The sequence below is a fragment of the Monodelphis domestica genome, chromosome 2, assembly GCF_027887165.1.
Source record: "Monodelphis domestica isolate mMonDom1 chromosome 2, mMonDom1.pri, whole genome shotgun sequence".
Taxonomy (NCBI): domain Eukaryota; kingdom Metazoa; phylum Chordata; class Mammalia; order Didelphimorphia; family Didelphidae; genus Monodelphis; species Monodelphis domestica.
Window position 1 is genome coordinate 162,910,736 of NC_077228.1, and position 21,747 is coordinate 162,932,482.

The 21,747-nt window shown below is 39.4% G+C and overlaps 1 protein-coding gene across 1 annotated transcript; it reads right to left on the reverse strand.

Annotated features, from left to right (window-relative positions):
• Positions 1-410: 410 nt before the first annotated feature.
• Positions 411-21,362, reverse strand: FAM89A (family with sequence similarity 89 member A). The gene is made up of 2 exons (XM_001379184.3): positions 20,939-21,362; positions 411-3,191 (listed from the first exon to the last, which is right to left on the reverse strand). Exons 1-2 carry the CDS (start codon positions 21,251-21,253, stop codon positions 2,928-2,930), a joined length of 579 nt encoding a protein of 192 aa, XP_001379221.1. The 5' UTR covers positions 21,254-21,362; the 3' UTR covers positions 411-2,927.
• Between the last annotated feature and the right edge of the window lie 385 nt (positions 21,363-21,747).

Consider the following 21,747-nt stretch of genomic DNA (forward strand, 5'->3'; position numbering starts at 1 on the left):
CTAAAACTCCCTTCCCCAAATCCAGGATTGTAAAGCTAGTAGTACCATTACTCGGTTTGTATTGCAAAGAGATTAAAAAGGGGGGAGATTAGAGGGGCATAGATTTGGAAACTGAGGGGATACTAATCAATTGGACAATGGCTGAGAAACTTATATAGGAATGTAATGGAATATTATTGTGCTGAAGAATGTCAAGCAGGAGGAGCTCCGAAAAACCTGGAAAGACTTACACAAACTGAAACAGAGTGAAATAAGCAGAACCAGAGTGTTATATACAGTGACAGGAATATTTTACAATGAAGAATTGTGAAGAGCAGCTATTCTCAGCAATAAAATAATCCAAAACTATCCCAAATGTTTCATGATAAAAAAATGTCCATCTACTTCAGAGAAAAAGAACTGAGACTGAATCCAAGTCAAAGCAAAAGTTTACTTTCTTAATTTTTTTTTCTATTTGAGTTTTCTTCCACAAAAGGATTAACATGGGAAAATGTTTTACATTATTGCACATGTAAAACCTGTATAAGGTTGCTTACCATCTCAAGGGGGAAAAAAGGTTGGGACAGAGGAAGGGAGAGAATTCAAGACTCAATATTCTTTGAAAAATGTTGGAAACCTATTACATGTAATTGGGGGAAAATAAAACAAAATTTAAGGTCTTAAAAAGAAAACACAACACATTCTTCTGAGAAGGGACCCATAGGTTTCAACACACCCTCAAAAAGTTCCACAACACACACAAGAGATGAACTCTCAGTCTAAAATCATATTCCCATGATAACTAATCTATAAACATGTTTGCTACTTACCAAGATTTAATATTATGTTGAATCAATAAAGGAGCTAAACTTCCTTAAGATCCATCATGCCAGTAATACCACTACTAAGTCTATATTCCCATGAAAGCCTAGAACCAGGAAAAGGACCTCTCTGTACAAAAATATTTATAGCTGCTCTTTTTGTGGGGGGAAAGAACTGGAATTAAGTGAATGCCCATGAATTGGGGAATAGCTGAATAAACCATGGTATATTATTTTGATGGAATCCTAATGTGCTATCAGAAATGTCAAGTAAGACATTTCCACAAAAAACCTAGGAAGACATATGAACTGATACAAAATGAAGTGAGCTGAATCAGTAAATTATTACATACAGTAACAGCAATATTGTAAGATTGAACAACTGTGAATGACTTAGCAACTCTGATCAAGACAGTAATGCAAGACAATTCCAAAGGACCCGTGATTGAAAAAATAATTATCCACCTCCAGAAAGGGAACTGCTGAACTCTGAGTATACAGCATATAGAACTAAAGTTTGTCTGGGTTTTTTTGTTTTGTTTTGTTTTGTTTTTTAGGGGAAAGTCATTTAAGTTTGTTGCTATAAAGAGGGTAATATGGAACTCTGAGTGTAAAGCATATGAAAAAGGGTGGGAAGCATATTTTTAAGATTTTTTTAACTGTTTCCTTTTGTAACATGGATAATATGGAAATGTTTTGAATGACTATACGTGAATAATCAATATATGGCTTGTCTTCTCAAGAGTGGAGGAGGGGAGAATTTGGAAGTCAAAAATTTTTTGAATGAATGTTTAAAAATGTTTACATGTAAATTGGGAAATATTTAATGAACTATTTTTTTAAAAAACCTCCATAATACCAAGTGTCTAACCCTGTCTGAAGTCCCCTTCTTTCTAGGACAATCATTTCTAAGTCCCAAGTAACTTTGTGGTAGAGTGGGGAACAAAGGCATGATTACTCCATTTGTATTACAGTCTGACTTGATTTAACACATCCTAAATTTAAAAAACAGAAAATAAGTGTTTTCTTTCAACTCTCACAGATCATCCAGTTATACATCCATAGATTAAATAAACAACAAAATCCAGTGCTTTTTTAAAGTATCATTTTAATAAATATGGTAAGGCCAACAGTAATTCTCCTTTTGAGCATAGGGAGTAGTCTGACTTCTGTCTAATGTATCAGAACAACATTTTTAAGATACACTTGCAGATTTTTAAAAAAATGTTTTCAATAGTCTCATTATGAATTGTTCAGGTAATACAAAATATTACAGCTTGTCCCAGTTTTCCTTCTAAATATCAGTTAGTATTAATCTCCTTTCTACGGTATGTGACTAGCAAAGAAGGACTCCCCTCCTGTGGTAACTTGGGAACCACAGATTGGCACCCAAATTTTCTTAAATGGTCACTTCTCAGTAGGTGGCTCATTAAATCAACTGGAAGTCAGTTGGTTATGTGGTTCACAAAATGCCACTTAGCCAAGAGTCCTGATAGCTCATTTAAATAGAAATAAAAGGCAGAGGAACAGCTGGAGAATGGATTCAAAAGAGGGAACAGTAAAATGTTATTTTTAACATATGGCAAACTTGAGGCAAACAAACAAACAAAATCCCACAGCTCACAAGACAGAGTGCAAACAGCCCACCCAGAGAAGAGCCCAAATACCATAGTATCATATGGACTCAGTAACTTCAATCTATACAGCACAGGGCAGTTCCCCACTAAATGGCCACTTTAGGAAAGAATCGTTTTTGTTTTTGTTTTTGTTTTTGCATCAAAGGGACACAAACCTTCAACAAAGTCCCCAATGTAAGAACATCAAGATGACAAGGGCATCAATTATCTTGTTCTGACACAGACAGTTTGCCAAATCAGATACTCCAACCATCCGGACAGGCTGTTGATGATGAAGGGCCTGCCCATAAATTAATTTGGCAGCTCCCATATTGAGACCTGATGACTACCCACAGTTCAATGGTACACTTTCTTTTTTCCAGAGGAATGCTTGCAGAAAAGGAGAATGTACTGACAGTCTGGCAGAAACAAAAATGGGCAGAAGTCTCTGAGGGTATCCCCTCAACACAACACACACCCTAAAGTCAGATGTATCCCTTCTACAGGTCTTCTAAATGGACTCCAGGATCCAGTCGCTGTTGGAGAGAGGAGTGATGGGCAGTGTAAAGTCCATCTGGGCACCTTGTTCCCTCCCATTGTGAATGGAACTATGCTCCTGGAAATATTCCTCCTCTTCGTCAAAGAAGCCATTTTCCAGGGCATAAGAGCAGTCCGGGCTGGAGGCTGCTTGGCAAGCCCCCTTGTATTCCTGAATTGACTCATAGAGGGAGTAAAGTTGGCACAGCAATGACATGTCCAGCTGTCGAAGGCCAACCTTTCATGGAAAGGGGGAGAGGGAGAGAGAATAAAACAAAGAGTCAGCATTTCTGTTTCATTTTGGTTAGACAGTCATATCTACATTCTGCTGGCATCTACACATTCTTTCCCTGATGATTCAATGCATCACTGGGACAGAAATTCAAGAAAATAGGAATTGTGATATCTCCACCCCTCAGACAGTTACTCAGCATGTTGGGGAAGGAAGACTGCCTACGGGCTGCATGCATTCCAAGGAATTATCCCAGGACTCCCTTGATGATGCTATAGTGTTGGCACACCCTGACACCTCCAGTCTGTTTCTCTATGAACAAAGGTACACAAGTCTACCAAGTACAGTCACTGTGGTCTGATCAAAAGAAAGCTTGCCAGGCACTGTTCTCACATTAGTTTCCCTCCTCCTCTCTGCCAATCCTTACTGGATTAGAGACCAAGTAAACCAATAATCCTTAACATTAAATGGAATCAATAAATCAATTCTAGGACCATATCTCTTTGAAAATGAATAATACTGATCTACAGTAATGTTTTTTCCCCAAGTTAGCACCAAGGATCTCAAATTATTATTATTATTATTTCTTGCACTTATATTTTAGGTTTGCAAAATGCTGTATATAGCTCTCATTTGATCCTCACAACAATCCTGGTAGTATAAAAATTAAAATTAAATGTCAATAATAAAATATTATATTTTAGGAGATTTATTAATGATCATTAGACATCGAGGAATAAAGAGGATACAAAATAAAGACCACATGCCCATGGTTGATTAGCCCATTTAAAATTCCCACTCTTACCACTGCCACTAAGCTCGCTGTCATCAAGCCAAAAAGAGTGGGACCCTCCACATCCCCACCTAATATCCTCTATCTATAGGAAGTATGTAATTACAGGAAGTCAGTGGGCTCACAGGAAATGTAGTTCTTTTTTAGGGTTTTTATTTTCAATCATACAGTTGGATTCTGCTGCTATCATCATCCCTATTCTACAGATGTGGAAACTGAGGTAGATCTTCATATGTATCAGTGTCCTTACCTGGCATAGTGAGCTCAAAAGGCTCCTGTGAGACAGAAATGAAATGTCTGTGAAAGGTCTTTAAAAATGCCTTTATACATTTTTTTAACCCTTACCTTCTGTCTTAGAGTCAATACTGTCCCAGGCAGAAGAGTGGTAAGGACTAGGCAATTGGGGTTAAGTGAATTCCCCAGGACAATTAGGAAATGTCTGAGAAGAGATCTGAACCCAGGACATCCCATCTCTAGGCTTGACTCTCAATCCATTGAGCCACCTAACTACACTCAGTACCTTTATATTTTATAGAAAGGATAATATATAATTGATATCAAATAACTGAATTCATTCAACAAACATTTATTAAGCATGGTTATGTGCAAGGCATTATGCTAGACACTAATTCACTTCACAAAAGATGAAAATTATTGTCTCTTTCTGATACAGTGAAGTCTTAAATTTATAGAGTTAAAGGGGCCTGAGTTCAAAATCCTATCCTGACACTTACCACCTACATCAACTTGAACAAGTTCCTTAACCTCTCTGGCCTCAGTTTCCTCATCTGAAAAATGAGGGAGTTGGACTAGATAACCGCCAAAGTCCCATCTGACTCCTTCATTGGATTTAAATTTACTAGTGGAAGGTATGATGTTTATTAATTGATTAACAGCAAGGACAAGAGACAAACCTCGAACAATCTCTGTCCCATGGGAGGAAGGGAGGGAAGAGAGACATGTATAGACAATGCAAACACAAGGCAAAAGGAGGTAAAACTTGAACTGAGTGTTGAGAGAGCAGAAGCAGGAACAAGAAAGGAACATATGCAAATAGGTAAAATATAAGGTAGTAGGGAAAGGGAACAGACATTTATTAAGCATCTGATTATGCACCAGGAACCATGCTAAGCCCTTTAGAATTACAATCTCATTTGGTCCTCCCAACAACCCTGTGAGATAAGTGTTATCTCCATTTTACAGTTGAGTAAACTGAGGCAGACACAGGTGAAGTGATTTGCCCAAGGTCACACAGCCAGCCAAGTGACTGAAACTGATTTTGAACTCAAGAGTTCTAGGTCCACTGCTTCATCTGCTGCCTAGAATGTGATATAGGCAAAGGTAAAATTTTTATACACTTGTCCAACAAATAGATAGCATGGGAAAGTGGATAAAATATTGGGCTAAGTCTGGGAGACTTCAATTTAAATCCTTCCCAACACTTACTATCTACATGATTCCAGTAAAGTCAGTGAATCCCGATGTATTTTAAGAAATTCTTCATAATAGAGTTCTCACACTAGGAAATCCCTACCCTCTAGTCACAGATGGTACATTCATTATTTGGATTAATAAATTACATTTTTACAAATTGAGAAACTAAAGCCTAGAAAAAGGCTAGAACCAAAGTTGGTAGGATCAGGAGTTGACTTTCCCTTTCAAAGGAATATGCCTCCATAGTTGAATGAACATTTAAGATCCATCTCCATCACTGAAAGCACCATATTGTATTTACATGACACCTTCTTCTGAGAAGCTCAAAGGAAGATTTCTAGAGACTGAGCCAAATTTTCCCACTGCTACTACTCCAGGTCCCATGGGAGTCGTGAAATAGAAAGCTTTGTAAATAGTAGTGATAAATCTTCAGGATTATCAGAAAAAGTAGCTCACAAGGAATCAGAAGCCCTAAGCTGTAGGCCCAGCTGTCATTTGACCTGGGACCTTGTACAAATCACTTCATGTCTCTAAACCTCAGTTTCTTTATAAATGAAGTTTAATTGGGCAACATGATCCCAGTTTCAGTTCTAACATGTTATGAATATATATATATATAGTAATATATGCCCCTTCCCCCTCACCCCATCTTTGGCCTCCAAATAGGCTGGAAGTGGTTAGTAAGCCTCCAAACTCTTGTGACTTCTGGCAAAGTCTGCTTTGCTAGAATTTAGAGCTGGAACGGAACTTGTGGTTCAGTCATTTCCAACTCTTCATGACCTCATTTGGGGTTTTCTTGGCAAAGATACTGGAGTGATTTGCCATTTCCTGCTCCAGCTCATTTTACATATGAGGAAACTGAGGCAAACAGGATTAAGTGACTTGCCCAGGGTCACCCAGCTAGTAGGATGAAGTTTTCCTGATTCCAATTCCAGTGGTCTATCCATGACTGATAGGAGATCATAGCATTATGTTCCTTACTCTGGCTAAAAGTGAGAGATACAGAAGTACCAAGAACCAAAGAAAGTTCATACCAGGATTGTTTTTCATCTTTCTGAAATGATTTGTGACTCTTGTGCTTATAACCAAGAGGCTGAACTAAAGTCCCTTCCAGTTCATGACCTGCTCCCAGCCAAAGACCTATTCCAGACTTTTATTCCTCTGGTACCTTTTCTAAGTGTATCTCAAGGGTTCCCCAGGTATCAGCTCTTGGCTAAGGGCAGGAACGTGAGAGGGGTTGGTTTTAGACCTCTCTGAACTGAAACACACCTGATGACTAACAAAGAAGCCTCTTTAGAGGGTGTGACCCAGTCCTTGGCAAAGGAAGAATGAGTCAAGCTATACAACCTATTACACAACTCTCCAGCAGCCAAATATTTAGTGTAAGTATTTAACAAGGCTTTAAATACAAACCTACACGTGTCCCACTTTCTAAATTCTCTGCGTTCTCCCTCCTAGTCAGACCACAAGACTGACATTCTCTGCCAATTTCTCAAAGACCACCAAATACAAAAAAAAAAAACCTAACAATGCCTGCCTTCCTAGCCAGATAATACTTTGCCCTGTCAAAAGTAGCCAAGGTTGCCTTAGAAATTTTCCATGTTAAAGTTGGAGAGGATAAAATATCCTTAGCTTGGCACTTATTACCTTCCATGATTTGGTCCTAATCCACCCCACTCATCATATCCCTCACTCCTCGGTACTTCTGTCTTTGTCTCTCTCTCCTGTCTATACATGTATGGGTATATGTATGTACATATGTACATATGTACATATACATGTAGATGATGTATTTTTCCCACGGTCCAGTGAAACTGGTTCATTTGCCACTCTCTGACCTAAATCTTCATTTGGCCAACTCTGTCCCTTTGCCTTCCCTTTGTCCCCAATCTAAAGAATTCTCAGACTCCCATTCCTACCTATCAAAATCCTATCCATCCTTCAAGGCTTAGCTTATACACCCTTTCCATAAAGGTTTGGCTAATTGCCCCATCTAAAAGAAATCTCTCCCTTTGCAACACTTGTATTTATTTTTATTTTTTAAAACCTTACATAGGGGTAGCTAGGTGGCTCAGTGGATTGAGAGCCAGTTTCAAATCCGGCCTCAGACACTTCCTAGCTAGGTGACCCTGGGCAAGTCACTTAAGCCTTATTGCCTAGTCCTTATTGCCCTTCTGCCTTAGAACCAATATACAGTATTGATTCTAAGAAGGAAGGTAAGGGTTTTGTTTAAAAAAACAAACAAATAAGGGGGGCTGGGGGGCTCAGAGGATTGAGAGTCAGGCCTAGAGATGGGAAGTCCTGGGTTCAACTCTGGCCTCAGACACTTGCTAGCTGTGTAACCCTGGGCAAGTCACTTAAGCCTCATTGCCTAGCCCTAACCACTCTTCTGCCTTAGAGCCAATACACAGAATTGGAAGGTAAGGGTTTAAAAACAAAAACAAACACACAAACAAAAAAACCTTACCTCTTTTCTTAGAATCAGTCTAGAATCCATTCTAAGGCAGAAGAGTGGTAAAGGCCAGACAATTGGGGTTAAGTGACTTGCTCAGTCACACAGCTAACAGCTCTTTTATTATACTCTGGTTATTTCAGTCAGGTAAAAATATATTTATTAATCACCTATTATATATGTCATTATGCTAAGTGCTAAGAATATAAAGAAAGGTAGAAGATAGTACCTGCCCTTGGGAAGCTCATAGTATAATGATTTACAGTCATTAATATGCAGTCTTCAGGTATATATTTTAGCTCCCCAGTTGGATTTTAAGTTCAATGTAGGTAAGGATCATATCTTATTCATTTTTGCACTTCCTTCTGTAGAAATTTGTCTGTTAGGTAGAGAACTAAATTTTTAGCAAATTCCTAAGTGCCTATATCAAGTAGACCCAATAACAATGTTTAAGGAAAGGAGAGAAGAAAGAGATGCTAGCACATATCTGTAAATCTTTCCATAGTGAACCAGGTAACTAAAGCACTCAGAATCCTATAGTGGGAGCTTCCTGGGATAAAACAGGATTTACTTGGTTAATGACTCTCTAGTAGCCACAGAACTGCATACAAAGAACACACATCTACAGTCAGGAGAGGGAACAGGCAGCCCTTTGTGTGCACTTATCCCAAGATGCCCCTTTGGAAAAGGCTTGACTACAGAAAAACAGCATGATCCCCTCCAAGTTATTAGAGAAATACTCATCTCTTGCCTGAAAGCAACAACAAAAGACACTATAACAAGGTTGTTTTCAAAGCATATTTACACGATACTGACATCAGGGAAGATTTGGTTGGTTGGTCCTATCAAAATCTAGGGCTGGGATTTTTTTTTAACCCTTGCCTTCTGTTTTAGTATCAATTCTAAGACAGAACAATGGTAAGGGTTAGGCAATTGGGGTTAAGTGAATTGCCTGGGATCACATAGGTTGAAGATATCTGAGACCAAATTTGAACCTAGGACCTCTCTATCGGCATGGCACTCTTTCCACAATGCTACCTAGATGTAGGGCAGGGCTTCTTAACCTAGGGTCATGAACTTTAAAAATAGATATATGTAGGGGTCAGCTAGGTGGATCAGTGGAAAAAAGAGCCGGGCTAGAGATTGGAGGTCCTAGGTTCAAATCAGGTCCCAGACACTTCTGTGCAACCCTGGGCCAATCACTTAACCCTAGTTGACTAATCCTTACCACTCTTCTGGCTTGGAACCAATATTCAGTATTAATACTAAGACAGAAGGTAAGAGTTTAAAAAGGATAGATAGATAGATAGATAGATAGATAGATAGATAGATAGATAGATAGATAGATAGATAGACAGACAGACAGATAGACAGACAGACAGACAGACAGACAGACAGACAGACAGACAGACAGACAGATAGATAGATAGATAGATAGATAGATAGATAGATAGATAGATAGATGGATGGATGGATAAAATACACAGAATTACAAAGGAAATTATATTAAAATACAATTATCTACCTCTCTACCTCTATCTAGCTATCTATCTCATCCATTTAGAAGCATTATTTGGAGAAGGAGTAGATAGGCTTCATCAAACTGTCAAAGGGATCCAAGACACAAAAGTGATTAAGAGTGCCTGGCCAAAGGAAGCCCATTTTCTGAGTGAAAGGATATGCACTTTTTACAGGGGCAGCAGGAGGGGTTCAACAGAGAGCTAAAAAGTTATATTCAAAAACATATGAGCAATAGTAACAAAAATTATGTCTTTTGAGGAACAAAAAAAATCTCACTCATAATTCCCTAACACCTATTCCATAACGAAGAGGTATTTGCCTTCTTAATGATTTGTCCTCATGTTTTTCTGAGCAAGGAGCTTAGCCTCAGAAGTCACAGCTGCACTGTTCTTATTGAAAGTAGCTTTGTTTTTAAAAACAGAAGTTAATTTCATCTAGAAGAAAAACCCAGGATTCTAAGGGTCTGTAGTTTGAAAAACCCCTAGGTTTTAGGAACAATTAGAACAATCAACTAATTTCTATTGCTTAAAAGTGTAAATGCAATTCCTTCCTCTCTCTTTGTTTAAACTTCCAACTTCCTTCCTGTTTAATCACTGATTCTTCCCTCCCATACACATAATCCAGACTGCAGAAAACAGGTGGTTTCCCAATATGGGACAACTTTCACAAAGGACCAGATGAATTGTATTTACAATTGTGCTTCTTTTGCTTTTGAACTTTTAAAAAATGACAAAGGAAGCTACATCAAAATATTTAAACAGGGCTGAAGAGATGGGATTGTGGCTGGGGAAAGGGGTTCAGCTCCCTGGGATCTGCTTTTAGGGCATGAGGAGCAAATGTCCTTTACTAGATCTGAGCTTTTAGGGGAAAAGATGGTTTATTTATGAAACTGTTGTGTCTGTGGTGTTGTTTTTTTTAAAGAGCAGGAACAGAAACAGTCTAAGTAACAGTGGTTTCTGAACGTTGGTAATCTACAGTTTATCCACATATATCTTATTAGTACATAGTTATTTGCATGTTGTCTCTTCCATTCAATTGTAAATGCCTTATAGGCCTGGACTATATTTTCCCTTTCTTGTGCCCCCATTACTCAGAATGCCCAGCTCTTGGTAAAGACTTAATAAAATGTTTATTGACTGGCAACAGCAAGGTATTCAAAATGCTTCAAATAACTCTTTTGGTCCTCACTAACCTTTAAAGGGACCTGGTCCATTATCTCCATTTTTTAGATAAAATCTAATAAGTGATATTTATGGCATATTTTAAGATTTCCAGGGTATTTTCTACACATTATCTTAATGGAGTCTCAGAACAATCCTATAAGAACTACAGATATTGTTATACCCATTTTACAGATGAGGAAATGGCTGAGATTTAAAAATTTCCTCAGGATCACAGTTAGTAAATGTCTAAGATAAAATTTGAACCAAAGTCTTTCTGACTATAAATCCAGTGCTCTGAAGACCAGGACATGCTACAGATATAAAACTGAGGGCCAAAGAAATTATCCAATTTGCCCAAGCTGTGAAACTAGTCAGTGACAGTCAATAAGTATTCATTAGGCAATCATTACAGATACAAAAACAGAAAGAAAAACAGTTCCTGCCCTGCCCTCAAGGAGCTTACAATCTAAAGTAGAAAGAGAACAAGTAAACTTGAACTAGCTATATACCAGATAAAGGGGAAATAATTTAAAAAGGTAAGGCACTAGAATGAAGAAGGACTTGGGCAAGTTTATTAAAAAAGATGGGATTTTGGTTGGGACTTGAAGGATACCAGGAAGGCCAAAGAGATGCAGATAAAGAGGGAGAACATGCTACACAAGGGAAACAGCCCATGGGGGTTCATCGGGGTTCTCAATGGAAATGGCCAGAGTTGGCAGAAGGAGAGGCTTGCTCAAGGAATAGCCAGGAGACCAGTATCACTGGATTGAGGAGTATCTGACAGGGGACAAGTTACTGGAAGAATAGAAAGGTTTTAGACTTTGAATGCCAAACAGAAGATTTTGTATTTGATCCTGAAGAGAGAGCCACTGACTTGGTTGGACACTGACACTGACAAACTCAGGAACTCAACCTTTTGACATCTGAGGAGAGGATCCAAGATTCAGAGCTGGAATATATCCTTGTATGACTCCCTCATTTTATAGATGAAAGAACTGAGACCTAATGAAAAGATTAAGTTGATGCTATATAAATTTTTATTGATACTATTTACAATTAAGTGATTTTGTCCTAGAATTGCCTAAGTCAGGTCTTTGTCTCTGACCTTAGTACAGAAATTCAGTTGGCTTGTAATGAGTTAAGTTTATAAATCCAGTTCTCCTGCTAATCACTGTTCTGTTCTTGCCTCAAGGAAATCTGCTATCCTTGGGGCATACAGGTAGACACCAAGGAGTCTGTTCTAGTATCCTTGTACCACCAAGCTATCCTTCAGGGATTTCAGTTTGGTTCATTATCCAAAGAAGTCTGTTCTATTCTCTCTGACTTTGCAGGAAAACTCAAACAATAAACATTTCTTAGACACAGGAGGGAAAGAGGGGATTGTTGTTGGCCCCTCGTTTCCAATTTCCAACCAATGGTATTGTCTCCCATGCCTCAGCTCTGTAACCAATCATACTGATTTCATCATTCATGATGATGGATTCTTTTAACTAATGATGACTTGTTCCATACTCCCAAAAACTATAAAAGAGATCTGACCCCATCATCCAAGGTCTTAGCTTTGCTGAGGAATCTGAGGTCCTGTTTATTGGTAAATTCATGCTTACTAATAAATTGATCATGCTTGGAATGTTGTGCCTCAGTTTAACTTAAGTTTAACTGTTACCCTACAGAAATTAAATCATATCCAGGATCCTATAGACAGTTGTAGAGGCAATAAACAAACCCACATCCTCTAATTGCAAATTTCTTGTCTTTTCCACTGTACCATGCTGATTTCCAAAGTTCAATGACATTCTTCTACAGTAAAGAAAGCATTCAAAAGGAAAATAATTAGATTAAATAATCTGGATCCCTAATAGCCAGCTATTTCCCTGAAAGAGAATATATGAGCAATTTATAGTCTTTAAAAAATAATAAGACATTGCCAAACACCAAGTGGATGATTAAGACATTTAGAAAGTATAGATAAAAATACCCTTCTCTTCCCAAATATACATAAAACAAAAGGAAAATTAGTAAAATTACTGTTCAGGCCTATGCACATTTTGTATATACACGAACCCAGCAAAATAAATTATCACTACTTCTCATAAGGTAGTTAAAGGAGTCTCCAGATCTGAAGTTAGCCATTTCAGGGGATATAAAACACCTGAGCTTCTCCACAACCAATTCAAAATAATTTGAAGGCATTTACCATCATTAACTGAATATGTGCGCTTCTTGTCTTCCGGGTAGAATGTAAATTCCTCAATGATGGGGATTTTTTCATTCTTTGTATTTGTATTCCCAGAAATGTGCTTGGTAAATAATGGGCACCAAAGAAATATTATGATTAACTGACTAAAATCTAGTTTCCAGTTTCAGAAGCACCAAACATTCGTTCTGTTTTATCTTTTCCTCATAACCACTGAATTGCATATTTTCCCCTTCCCATTCGAGCTTCCCTTCTAGACAGATTTAGTGCAGAAAGATTCACCAATTTTCACTTCACTTTTTCCAGGGGACATACTGGATTCAGTGGTTAGTGTCCTGGACCTAAGGTTAAAGACATAGTTGTCTTGTCTTTGGCAATCTTACCTCTCCTGCTTTTACTAAGTTTCAGATTTAACTTCACTATCAAGACCAGCCCAGTACTGTGCTTCCCTGTAAAGGGTCTTGGATTATAGCCAACAAGGGAATGAGCAGAAAGGGATCATAAAAACAGAATTTGTTCCCATCAAGGCCATTTTTCCTAGAAAACTGTCACAATAAAGACTCGCATCCAACTTCCAGAGGCCCCTGATGATCCCAATATACATATATACAAGTGTTTTCACCACAGGAAAAAATGAGCAACCTTTCTTTGGGCCATGCCTAATTATCATTTACAAACATCTGGTGCGTGTGAACAAAGAAATGAGAGAGAAGTGAAGCAAGACCTCTCAGGAATGACATTGAGCAAGAAAGGAGGAAATATCTAAGCTAAACAGCATCAGGACCGGTTTCCTGCTAAGGAGGTCTTGGAGGGGAGAGGATCTTCCTAGACACCGAACTATAATAAACTTAAATTTCTCATATTGAAGGAACTGGATACTCAGGGGATTGTTACAGAAGACCAAAATAACAAAACTGCAAATAGCTGTTTGGTAATAGCAAATGGAAAGGTATGTGTCAGGTCGCTTCAGATCCTTCTATATTACTGAAGATTAGAGGTTTTTGTTGTTCTGTCATGTCTCATTCTTCTTGATCCTAGTTGGGGTTTTCTTGGCAAAGATATTGGAGTGGTTTGTCATATCCTTCCCTAGCTCATTTTATAAATGAGGAAACTGAGGCAAACAGGGTTAAGTGATTTTCCCAAGATCACAAGGTTAGTAAGTATCTGAGGCTGGATTAAAACACAGGTCTTCCTGACTCAAAAACCAGAACTCTATCCACTCTAACCTACCTGCCCTGAAGATCAGTGGTACAAGGCATCAAAAAGTTGGCCACTGCTAGTATCTTTCAGAACTACTAGCCCTTACAGGAGGGGTGTGGGAGGAGGAGAGAGAAAGAACATGAATCATGTAACCATGGAAAAGTTTTCTTAATCAATTAAATAAAATAAAATTTAAAAAAAGAACTACTAGCCCTTCCCCTCTCCCCGCACCTCTTTTTTAACTTGAGTAGGGATGTGGAGAATGGTTCCAGAAGCCTCCCAGGTTTTAAAAACTTTAAACAATCCTAGGTTAGGGAAAGCTTTGGGGACTGTTTGGTATTGGGAAAAACTCAGCACCATAGGGGAAGAACTGAACATCAAGAGATCTCCCTGGTATGTCTGTTTTTAAGCTAGTTCATTGCCAACAAGGACTTGCTATGTCCTCAGGGGTCTATAGACATTTAATAGGTAGATAATATTGTCCCTTCTGTGCCAGGCCACCATGTAACCTAAAACAAATCTCTTCTTTAGGTAGAGATAGCATGCGTGGGAAGGCACTATGGATAGAAAATATATAAAATTTTAGAACTTAAAGAGACCCTCAAATGGCATCTAATCCATCATCATCATTATATAATTCTTTCCACCACACTACACTAGCAAGAAGAGGCAACTAAGTAGGTAGTACAGTGGTTAGTATAAAGGCCTGGATTCAGGAGAACCTGGTTCAAATCTGGCCTCAGATACTCTGATTGCCTACCCTAGCCAACTTAGAATTGATACTAAGACAGAAGGTGAAGGGATTTGGGGGGAAGACAGAGAGACAGAGTTTTTATAGTAAAAATTAAAGTAAATCCTCTCCCAAACCCAGATTTTTAAGCAAAAGGTATTTTCAAAAGATACTTAAGATTTTTTTATTCTATTTAATCCAAAAGGTTCTTAAGGAAACTGAAACCATTCTGATCCTTTACTGACTTGAGAGTGGAATTTTACCTTTTAAGAGACTGAACTCCTCCAGGACATTAGCTTAAAAAGCAGGGCAAGGAACTGTATATTTCTAGGGATAGTTGCCTATTCAAGTTAATGCAGCTGAGAGGCTCATTAATAGTATCACTTCATGCATTTAATGGCTGATAAATTCAAGGAAGTGTTTTTTTCCCTTTACCATGCATGATCCAGGAAGGATAAGGAAGCAATTCTGGTTTTAGAAACCAAACCTTTATTTTTAAAATTTCAATAGAAAAGACTGTCCTTCAGCAGCCTCTTTCATTCCAGGTACTCAACATACTCTACAAATTTCATGTTTCCAACTCACTATTCCTACTTCATTAAAGTCTAAAGTAATAATAGCTGTAGGGAGAAAAAAACTCAGGGTCACATCTCCACAAAGTTCCTTTGATGTAAGCTTAAGAACCAGGCTCCCAGGTACATCCAGGGCCATTTAATGGATCCAGAGGGCAAAGGCTCTTCCTTTTCTGGTTTCTGTAGATTGTAATTTCTAAGTCCTTTGTGCCTCTATGAAATCCTGATATTAATCAGATACAAGTATTGAAGCTGGGAAGGAGAATCTGTATATAATTCTGTACAAACAATATTCTAATTTTTTAAGCCACATTTTTTCAAAGAAGAATTCTAGAGATGCTAAAATGATATGATCTGGTAGCATTCCTTAGAAGTAATGTCATATATTTTAGGATTATTTCTATAGAAAACTGAACATTGTTATGGTTCTTTCTACTTGCCACTGATTCCATTTTTAGAGGAAGTCACAAAGTGATGTGTAGATATACCAACAAAATGGGTAATTCTCTAACTTTGTATTGAAACTGTTACATTCTGTGTGGAGCAAAGGATCAATAATCTTTTTCCTCCCTCTCACCCCAATATAGGTCCCCCAGGTCCAAAGTTCTATCTTTAGCTTTTTTTTTCTCTCCTGGTCTTCTCTCCTCTTGAATAGCTCATCAAATTCTTATTTGAAGTCCTGGCCTGATCTGACTCATGAGTATAAAATTGCTTGTTGGACATCTTTCCACTTGAATGTTCTACTTGCATCTCAACTTCATGTACTTTAACTCTATCCGTTAAACTCTTTTTGTAAAATCATATCATGGCATGGAGGAAATTCCAGGTTTTTAAGGCTGTACCACTAGAATAAATCCTGAAAAGTCTAGCAGTGATGACTTGAGGATCTGCTGTCTTAAAACCAGCTAAGTACAAAGAGGCTCTTTGCCAGGTTGGATCATATGTTTTTTTTTAATTTTTTGGTCACAGCAACTCACGAAAACCATTGAGCAGGGGTTTGGAACTAGGAAAAAAGAACCTTGATGGTTTTTTTTAAGTATAGATGTAATAACAAGTCAGAAAAATTTTCAAAAACAAATTAATTTTTAAAAATGACTCCCTAGGTGAAGGAGGAGTGTATGTGGAATGATAAAGATGTAAATAAAAGCAGATGTTAAGAAAATTAATTTTAAAAGAAAAATTCCCCTACATTGAACATCTCTTCCTTTTTAAACTTCTCACAGATTTTTATTTGGATTTAACATCCAAATAAGCATTTCTTTTTACTTAATTACAATACAAATTAAGTCATGGTATTTGTACATAGGTCTCATTCTCCTTACAAAATTGTAAGTTCTTAATAGTGGGGACAATATCTGGCTCACCTTTTTAGCATTAGCAACTAATAGAGTGCATTGAATACTGTGAGCACTTATTATATAGATTGGAAATCAACAACCCAAATTAAACTTATTCCTCTGGGACAGATAGGTGGCTCAGTGGATTGAAAGCCAGGCCTAAAGATGGGAGGTCCTGGGTTCAAATCTAGACTCATCCATTTCCTAGTTGTGTGGCCCTGGGCAAGTCACTTAACCCCCACTGCTTAATTTTTACTACTCTTCTACATTGTATTGATTCTAACATGAAAGGTAAGGGTTTAAAAAATAAGTAAGTAAAATAAACTTACCTCTCCCATCTCTGGCCCTGTCTTTTTAGCAACAAATCCCTCCAAATTTAGGATTATTTCCCCAACAGATCAACAAATGTACATGGGCCCTCACCAGGCCCATACCTTCTAGTTTTCTATCTCCTATCATTGGCTCTGTTTCACTAGTACTGACTGAGAACCCTAGGTCTTCTCCATGTGGTAAGATTTCTCCTGACTTTCCTATTCCTATTTAGGGTACTACCATTCTCCTAATGACCAAATCTAGGGATTATGCTTAACTTCTTCCCTTACAAGCCTCCTTATATCTAGTCAGTCAAGTAATGTCTATTCTACCTCCAACACTTTTCCCAGAAACAAATTCTTTCCTATCTCTATAGTGTCTATTTTGCCCTTATTATTACCTCTAGAATACAGGAGTCTCTAGTCACTTTAGCACAGTGCCTGGAACATAGAAGAGGTGTGTAATAACTGTGTATTGATCATTATTGATTTACTCCATATTTTAGTGATTTCAGACTTTTTTTTTACAGATTTGGCACACACACACCCCCGCCTAATAAGTAACAATGGCTCCTCCTCTGCCCATCAAATAGTTCAAATTGTTAAGTCTTTCTAGCCTACTTGTTTTTTTCTGCTTCTCTTCAGATGCCTGTTGTTGTAGTTGGTCCTTTGTCTTCAAAGAGGACCACTGACATTATGGGATAGTTTTAAGTGAGGCAGAGTTGCACAAAGCCCCCAACTTCATTCTCTCTTCCAGAGGCATTTAAGTTCAGTGGCAGGACAAAAGTCAGGGTGACTGGCAATGACCTGGGATCCAGTGGATGACATATGAGTCTTTGATGTCTGATTAATCTCTAAGCATTCCACAGGGCCTGCTTCATCCACCTTCATGACCCATGATCTCTTAGGACATCTACACTACAACCAGACCGAGCTACTCTCCATTCCCCAAGAGATCCTTAAACTTTTTCCCACCTCAATATTCAAGATGTCCCCTCCACCCCAGATGCCCACTACTGTCACAATTTTCCATCTACTAGAATTATGTTCATCCTTTAAGGCTCAAAGCCAATACTACTTCATTAAGTCCCTTCCTGAATATTCCAGCCAAGAGTGAACTTTCTCTCTGGAATTCCATTAAGTTCGTTGTACTTCTTTCTATTGCATAGTGCCCTGTATTTTCGTAGACCTATGACTTCATCACTGCAGCCACTCCCTCCCTTGCAGATCTCAACCCAACAGAATGCCTGTGAATTTTATTCATTAAATTTTATCATAAATCTTCTAGAGCATATACCCTCATATTATAGTTATTTACACTTATGTCTTATCTCCTCCACTGAATTGTAAATTCCTTAAGGACAGGGGCACCTCCCTCCATCCAAGTCAATAAATTATAGGACTTTCAAGAAACATGTTCTTAAAAAGCCAGTTTAATGGAATAGAGTATTTTAAAGGTTCTGGGGACATTTCTTGAAAGAGACTGGTCAAAGTCTATAGTCATACTTTTATCTTTTTCACATCTGGGTATCAGACAAACCAAAAATAGATGTTTGTTTTTCTGAGCTGCAAATAGCCAGGTTTAGAGAAGGCTTAGGTAAAGGCATAATTATAAGGATAATGCTATAGTCTATTCTTCATGTTGTACTAGGAAGAGAGAGTCAACTGCATCAGAGGCCTGAAAAATTCTATCCTAGGAAACAGGATAAAACATCACTATGGCAAGACTCCATGTACATGCTTACAAATTCACAAATAAAAAAAAGTTTTACATATTCCAGTTTCTTGTTCAAATATATAACTTAAACATACTACCTAGCTGTCTTTATCTTCTTCACCCCATGTTTCTGCTGCCTGCCCCAGTTCAGAATATGAACCGACTGGTTACAGTCATGTTGTTATAGTCGTCCAACCTATCACCTTGTTTGCTGTTGGCATTCAACTATACATACATACATACATATATATATACACACACAGTGGCTTAGTGCATAGAGATCCAGGTCTGGAGATAGGAAATCCTGAATTCAAATCTGGCCTCAGAAACTTCCTAGCTATGTGACCTTGGGCAAGTCATTGCCTAGCCCTTACCATTTTTTTGCCTTGGAACCCATACTTAATCTCAGTTCTAAAATAGAAGGGGGGAATCTACATGACAGGTCATAAGATTAGGGACAAAATCATTCAGAACTACAGAAAAACTCTCAAGTTCCTTTTCTGCTTACAGGTGGGCCTTGCAAGAGGAAAAAACCTCTGGAGTCAGAGTCAAATCCTGACTTGGAGGCTCACTATTTGTGTTATTTGAGCAAATGACTTAAAACTTTTTTGAGTCACAATTTCCTCACCAGTAAAAAGTAGATGGACTATATACATTCAAAGTTCCCTCCGGCTCTAAAATTTATGATCCTATATCCAGATGCATACAGCAATTTTAATTTCTATCAATAGTAATAACAAAAATTAGGTTTTCTATATTGTGCTTTGCAAATAACCTCAAAACAACATTGGGAAGTAAGATTATTATTCCCATTTTACAGTTGAGGAAACCGTGGCAGACAGAAGAGACTTGCCTAGAGTCACAGAGCTAACAAGAACCTGAAGTCTGGATTTTAATTAAATTTTAGTTCAACTTGAGGTCTTTTCTGACTCCAAGTCCAGCACTGTAATCCCTGTGCCACCTAATTGCCTAGCAGCTTGAATATATGAGGAGAGCTTAGCATTCAAAAGGTTTCCAAAGGGAAATCAGTTTAAAAGCAAAGAATCTCCTCTCCCACAATTTGCTTTTAGAGGAAAATTTTATTTTCTTGGTGTTCTGCTTAAAATAGGATACACTTGCTCTGGGAAACAAATTCAAAATAGGAGACAGAGCAGGAAGGACTAGATAAAGTGAAAGGAACATCTCTAGGAGTTCGGATAGGCCACCTACAGCTAACTCTGAAGCCAAACTAACAGAATTTTTCCTGTTTTCCTCTGACATGACCCATCCATAAGAGAAAATGCAGCAAAGATTACTTTTTGCTTTCCCTTGCTGAAACATATCCATGTTATTCTCAACTGTGCCAAATGGAACACCTCGGAATACAAATGGCATGTTTCCAAAAGAACTTAGAGAAATCAAATGTTTATATCCATATCCACACCCTTATTTTTGTTACTTTAACACTGACCAAAGAACCCATATGGAGAAAAGCTGGGAGCATAGTACTTTTTTTCCTTTAAGGGGGTTGGGGGGCTGTTAGTTCTGTAAGACTGAATGAGGTTAAAGACGCTTCTGGACTGCAAGGTTAATTTTCTGCTTTCACAGCCATCTGTGGGGCAGGAGCATCAGAGCTGTAATCGGATTCTCAGAGGGGCCCCAGAGGAAAGGGGGAGGTATGCTCCAATCTGTTGTCTCCACTCACTGCAGGACAAAAAGCCGTTTTCCACAGAATAGGTTCAACACAACCACTTGGCTTCACAACCCACAACCGCCCAGAAGAACTTGGAGTCTCTCACCAATTGGGGGGGGGGGGGCACACATTTCAGTCTGGGATAAGGACAAAAAGAGGGGGACTCCCCAAACACTGAACACCATTCCCCAATATACCCTTCCAGGCTGATGGTCGTCGGCCAGGGGTGAAACCATTTCCCAAATGGATTTCCTAAGTCACCCACGATTGTCCCCAGAGCCCCTGACCACAGCTCCAAAAACAATCCTTTAGAAGCTGGAACATTCACTGGACTCAATCCTGGGTACCGGAGGAGGCAATTAAAGAGGGGGAGGGGAGCTTTTCGCCACTCTAGAGCTGGTGCCTGGGGCAGCGGAGGGTCGAGAGGTCAGACTTAGAAAGAAAGGGTGAGCCCCGCAGAAAAGAAGACAACTAGTAAGGGGAAGATGAAGGCGCCAGAGGAAATATAGTCGCTTCAGGAGAGTTCCCTCCAGCTCAATATAATCTGTTTCAACGGAGTATAAGTAACTTTTCCAAGGCTAGAAGAGACGAGCCAAAGGGAGAAAGAAGGAAGGGCGAGCTTGCAGTCTGCTTTCCCTCCGAGCCCCTTCTTACCATCTCCTTGCGGAGCAGGGCCAGGGCGGCATCTAGGTTTGGAGGCTTGGGAAGAGGCGCCGCTGTCCGCCCCACGCCGCCACAGCAGCCCCCAGCTCCTCCGCGGCTCAGCTCGTCCTGGATGCGGGATTTCTGAGCGTACAGCCGCTCCAGGTGTCGCCAGCCCCCGGAGGCGCCCCCGCCCGACGACGAGTTCAACAGTCCGCTCAGGCTTTTGGGCAGGGGAGGCAGTCCGTCCACTCGAAGTCCTCTCACCGCGCTGTTGCTGCTCCCGCCGGCAGTCCCAGCCGACCCTGATCCGCTGACCCCGGCCATAGCCCAGCACGCGCGACAGCACACGCTCAGGGGCCAAATCCGACTCCCACTCTATCCCGGATCGGACTGCGGCCCCAGCCTGAATCCAGAGGGACAGGCTCACCCCGGACCCGCCCCCTTCCCCGGCCCCCGGCCTGCCCCGCCCACTTCCCTTTCCCTTCTTCGGGCCTCTTGCTCTCCCTCTCTCCTCAGGCTTCCCCTTCCTCCCTCCTCTTCCAGCTGGGCTACCCCGGTCCTTCCACCCTCTACAACCACTCAACTTTACCTGTGACAGTTCTTTCTGCGCGCAGGCTTTGGAGGTAGGGTGCTGGGATGCTTCTGCTAGCAAAAGGAGGTTTTATCTTCCCCTGCCACATCCTCCGCCAGACAAACATTTATTAAGCACCACCTACCTATAAGGTGCTGGGGAGCCAAAGACAAAAATACCATAAACTTTGCCTACCAGGCACATACATTCTCCTGGGGGCAGACAGCATGTATGTAAATATGTGTAA

Coding starts and splice junctions, on each gene's coding strand:
- FAM89A (XM_001379184.3), bottom strand. CDS start 21,253: ATGGCCGGGGTCAGCGGATCAGGGTCGGCTGGGACTGCCGGCGGGAGC. Junction 3,192..20,938: donor CCCTGCTCCGCAAGGAGATG/GTAAGAAGGGGC, acceptor TTTCCATGAAAG/GTTGGCCTTCGACAGCTGGA.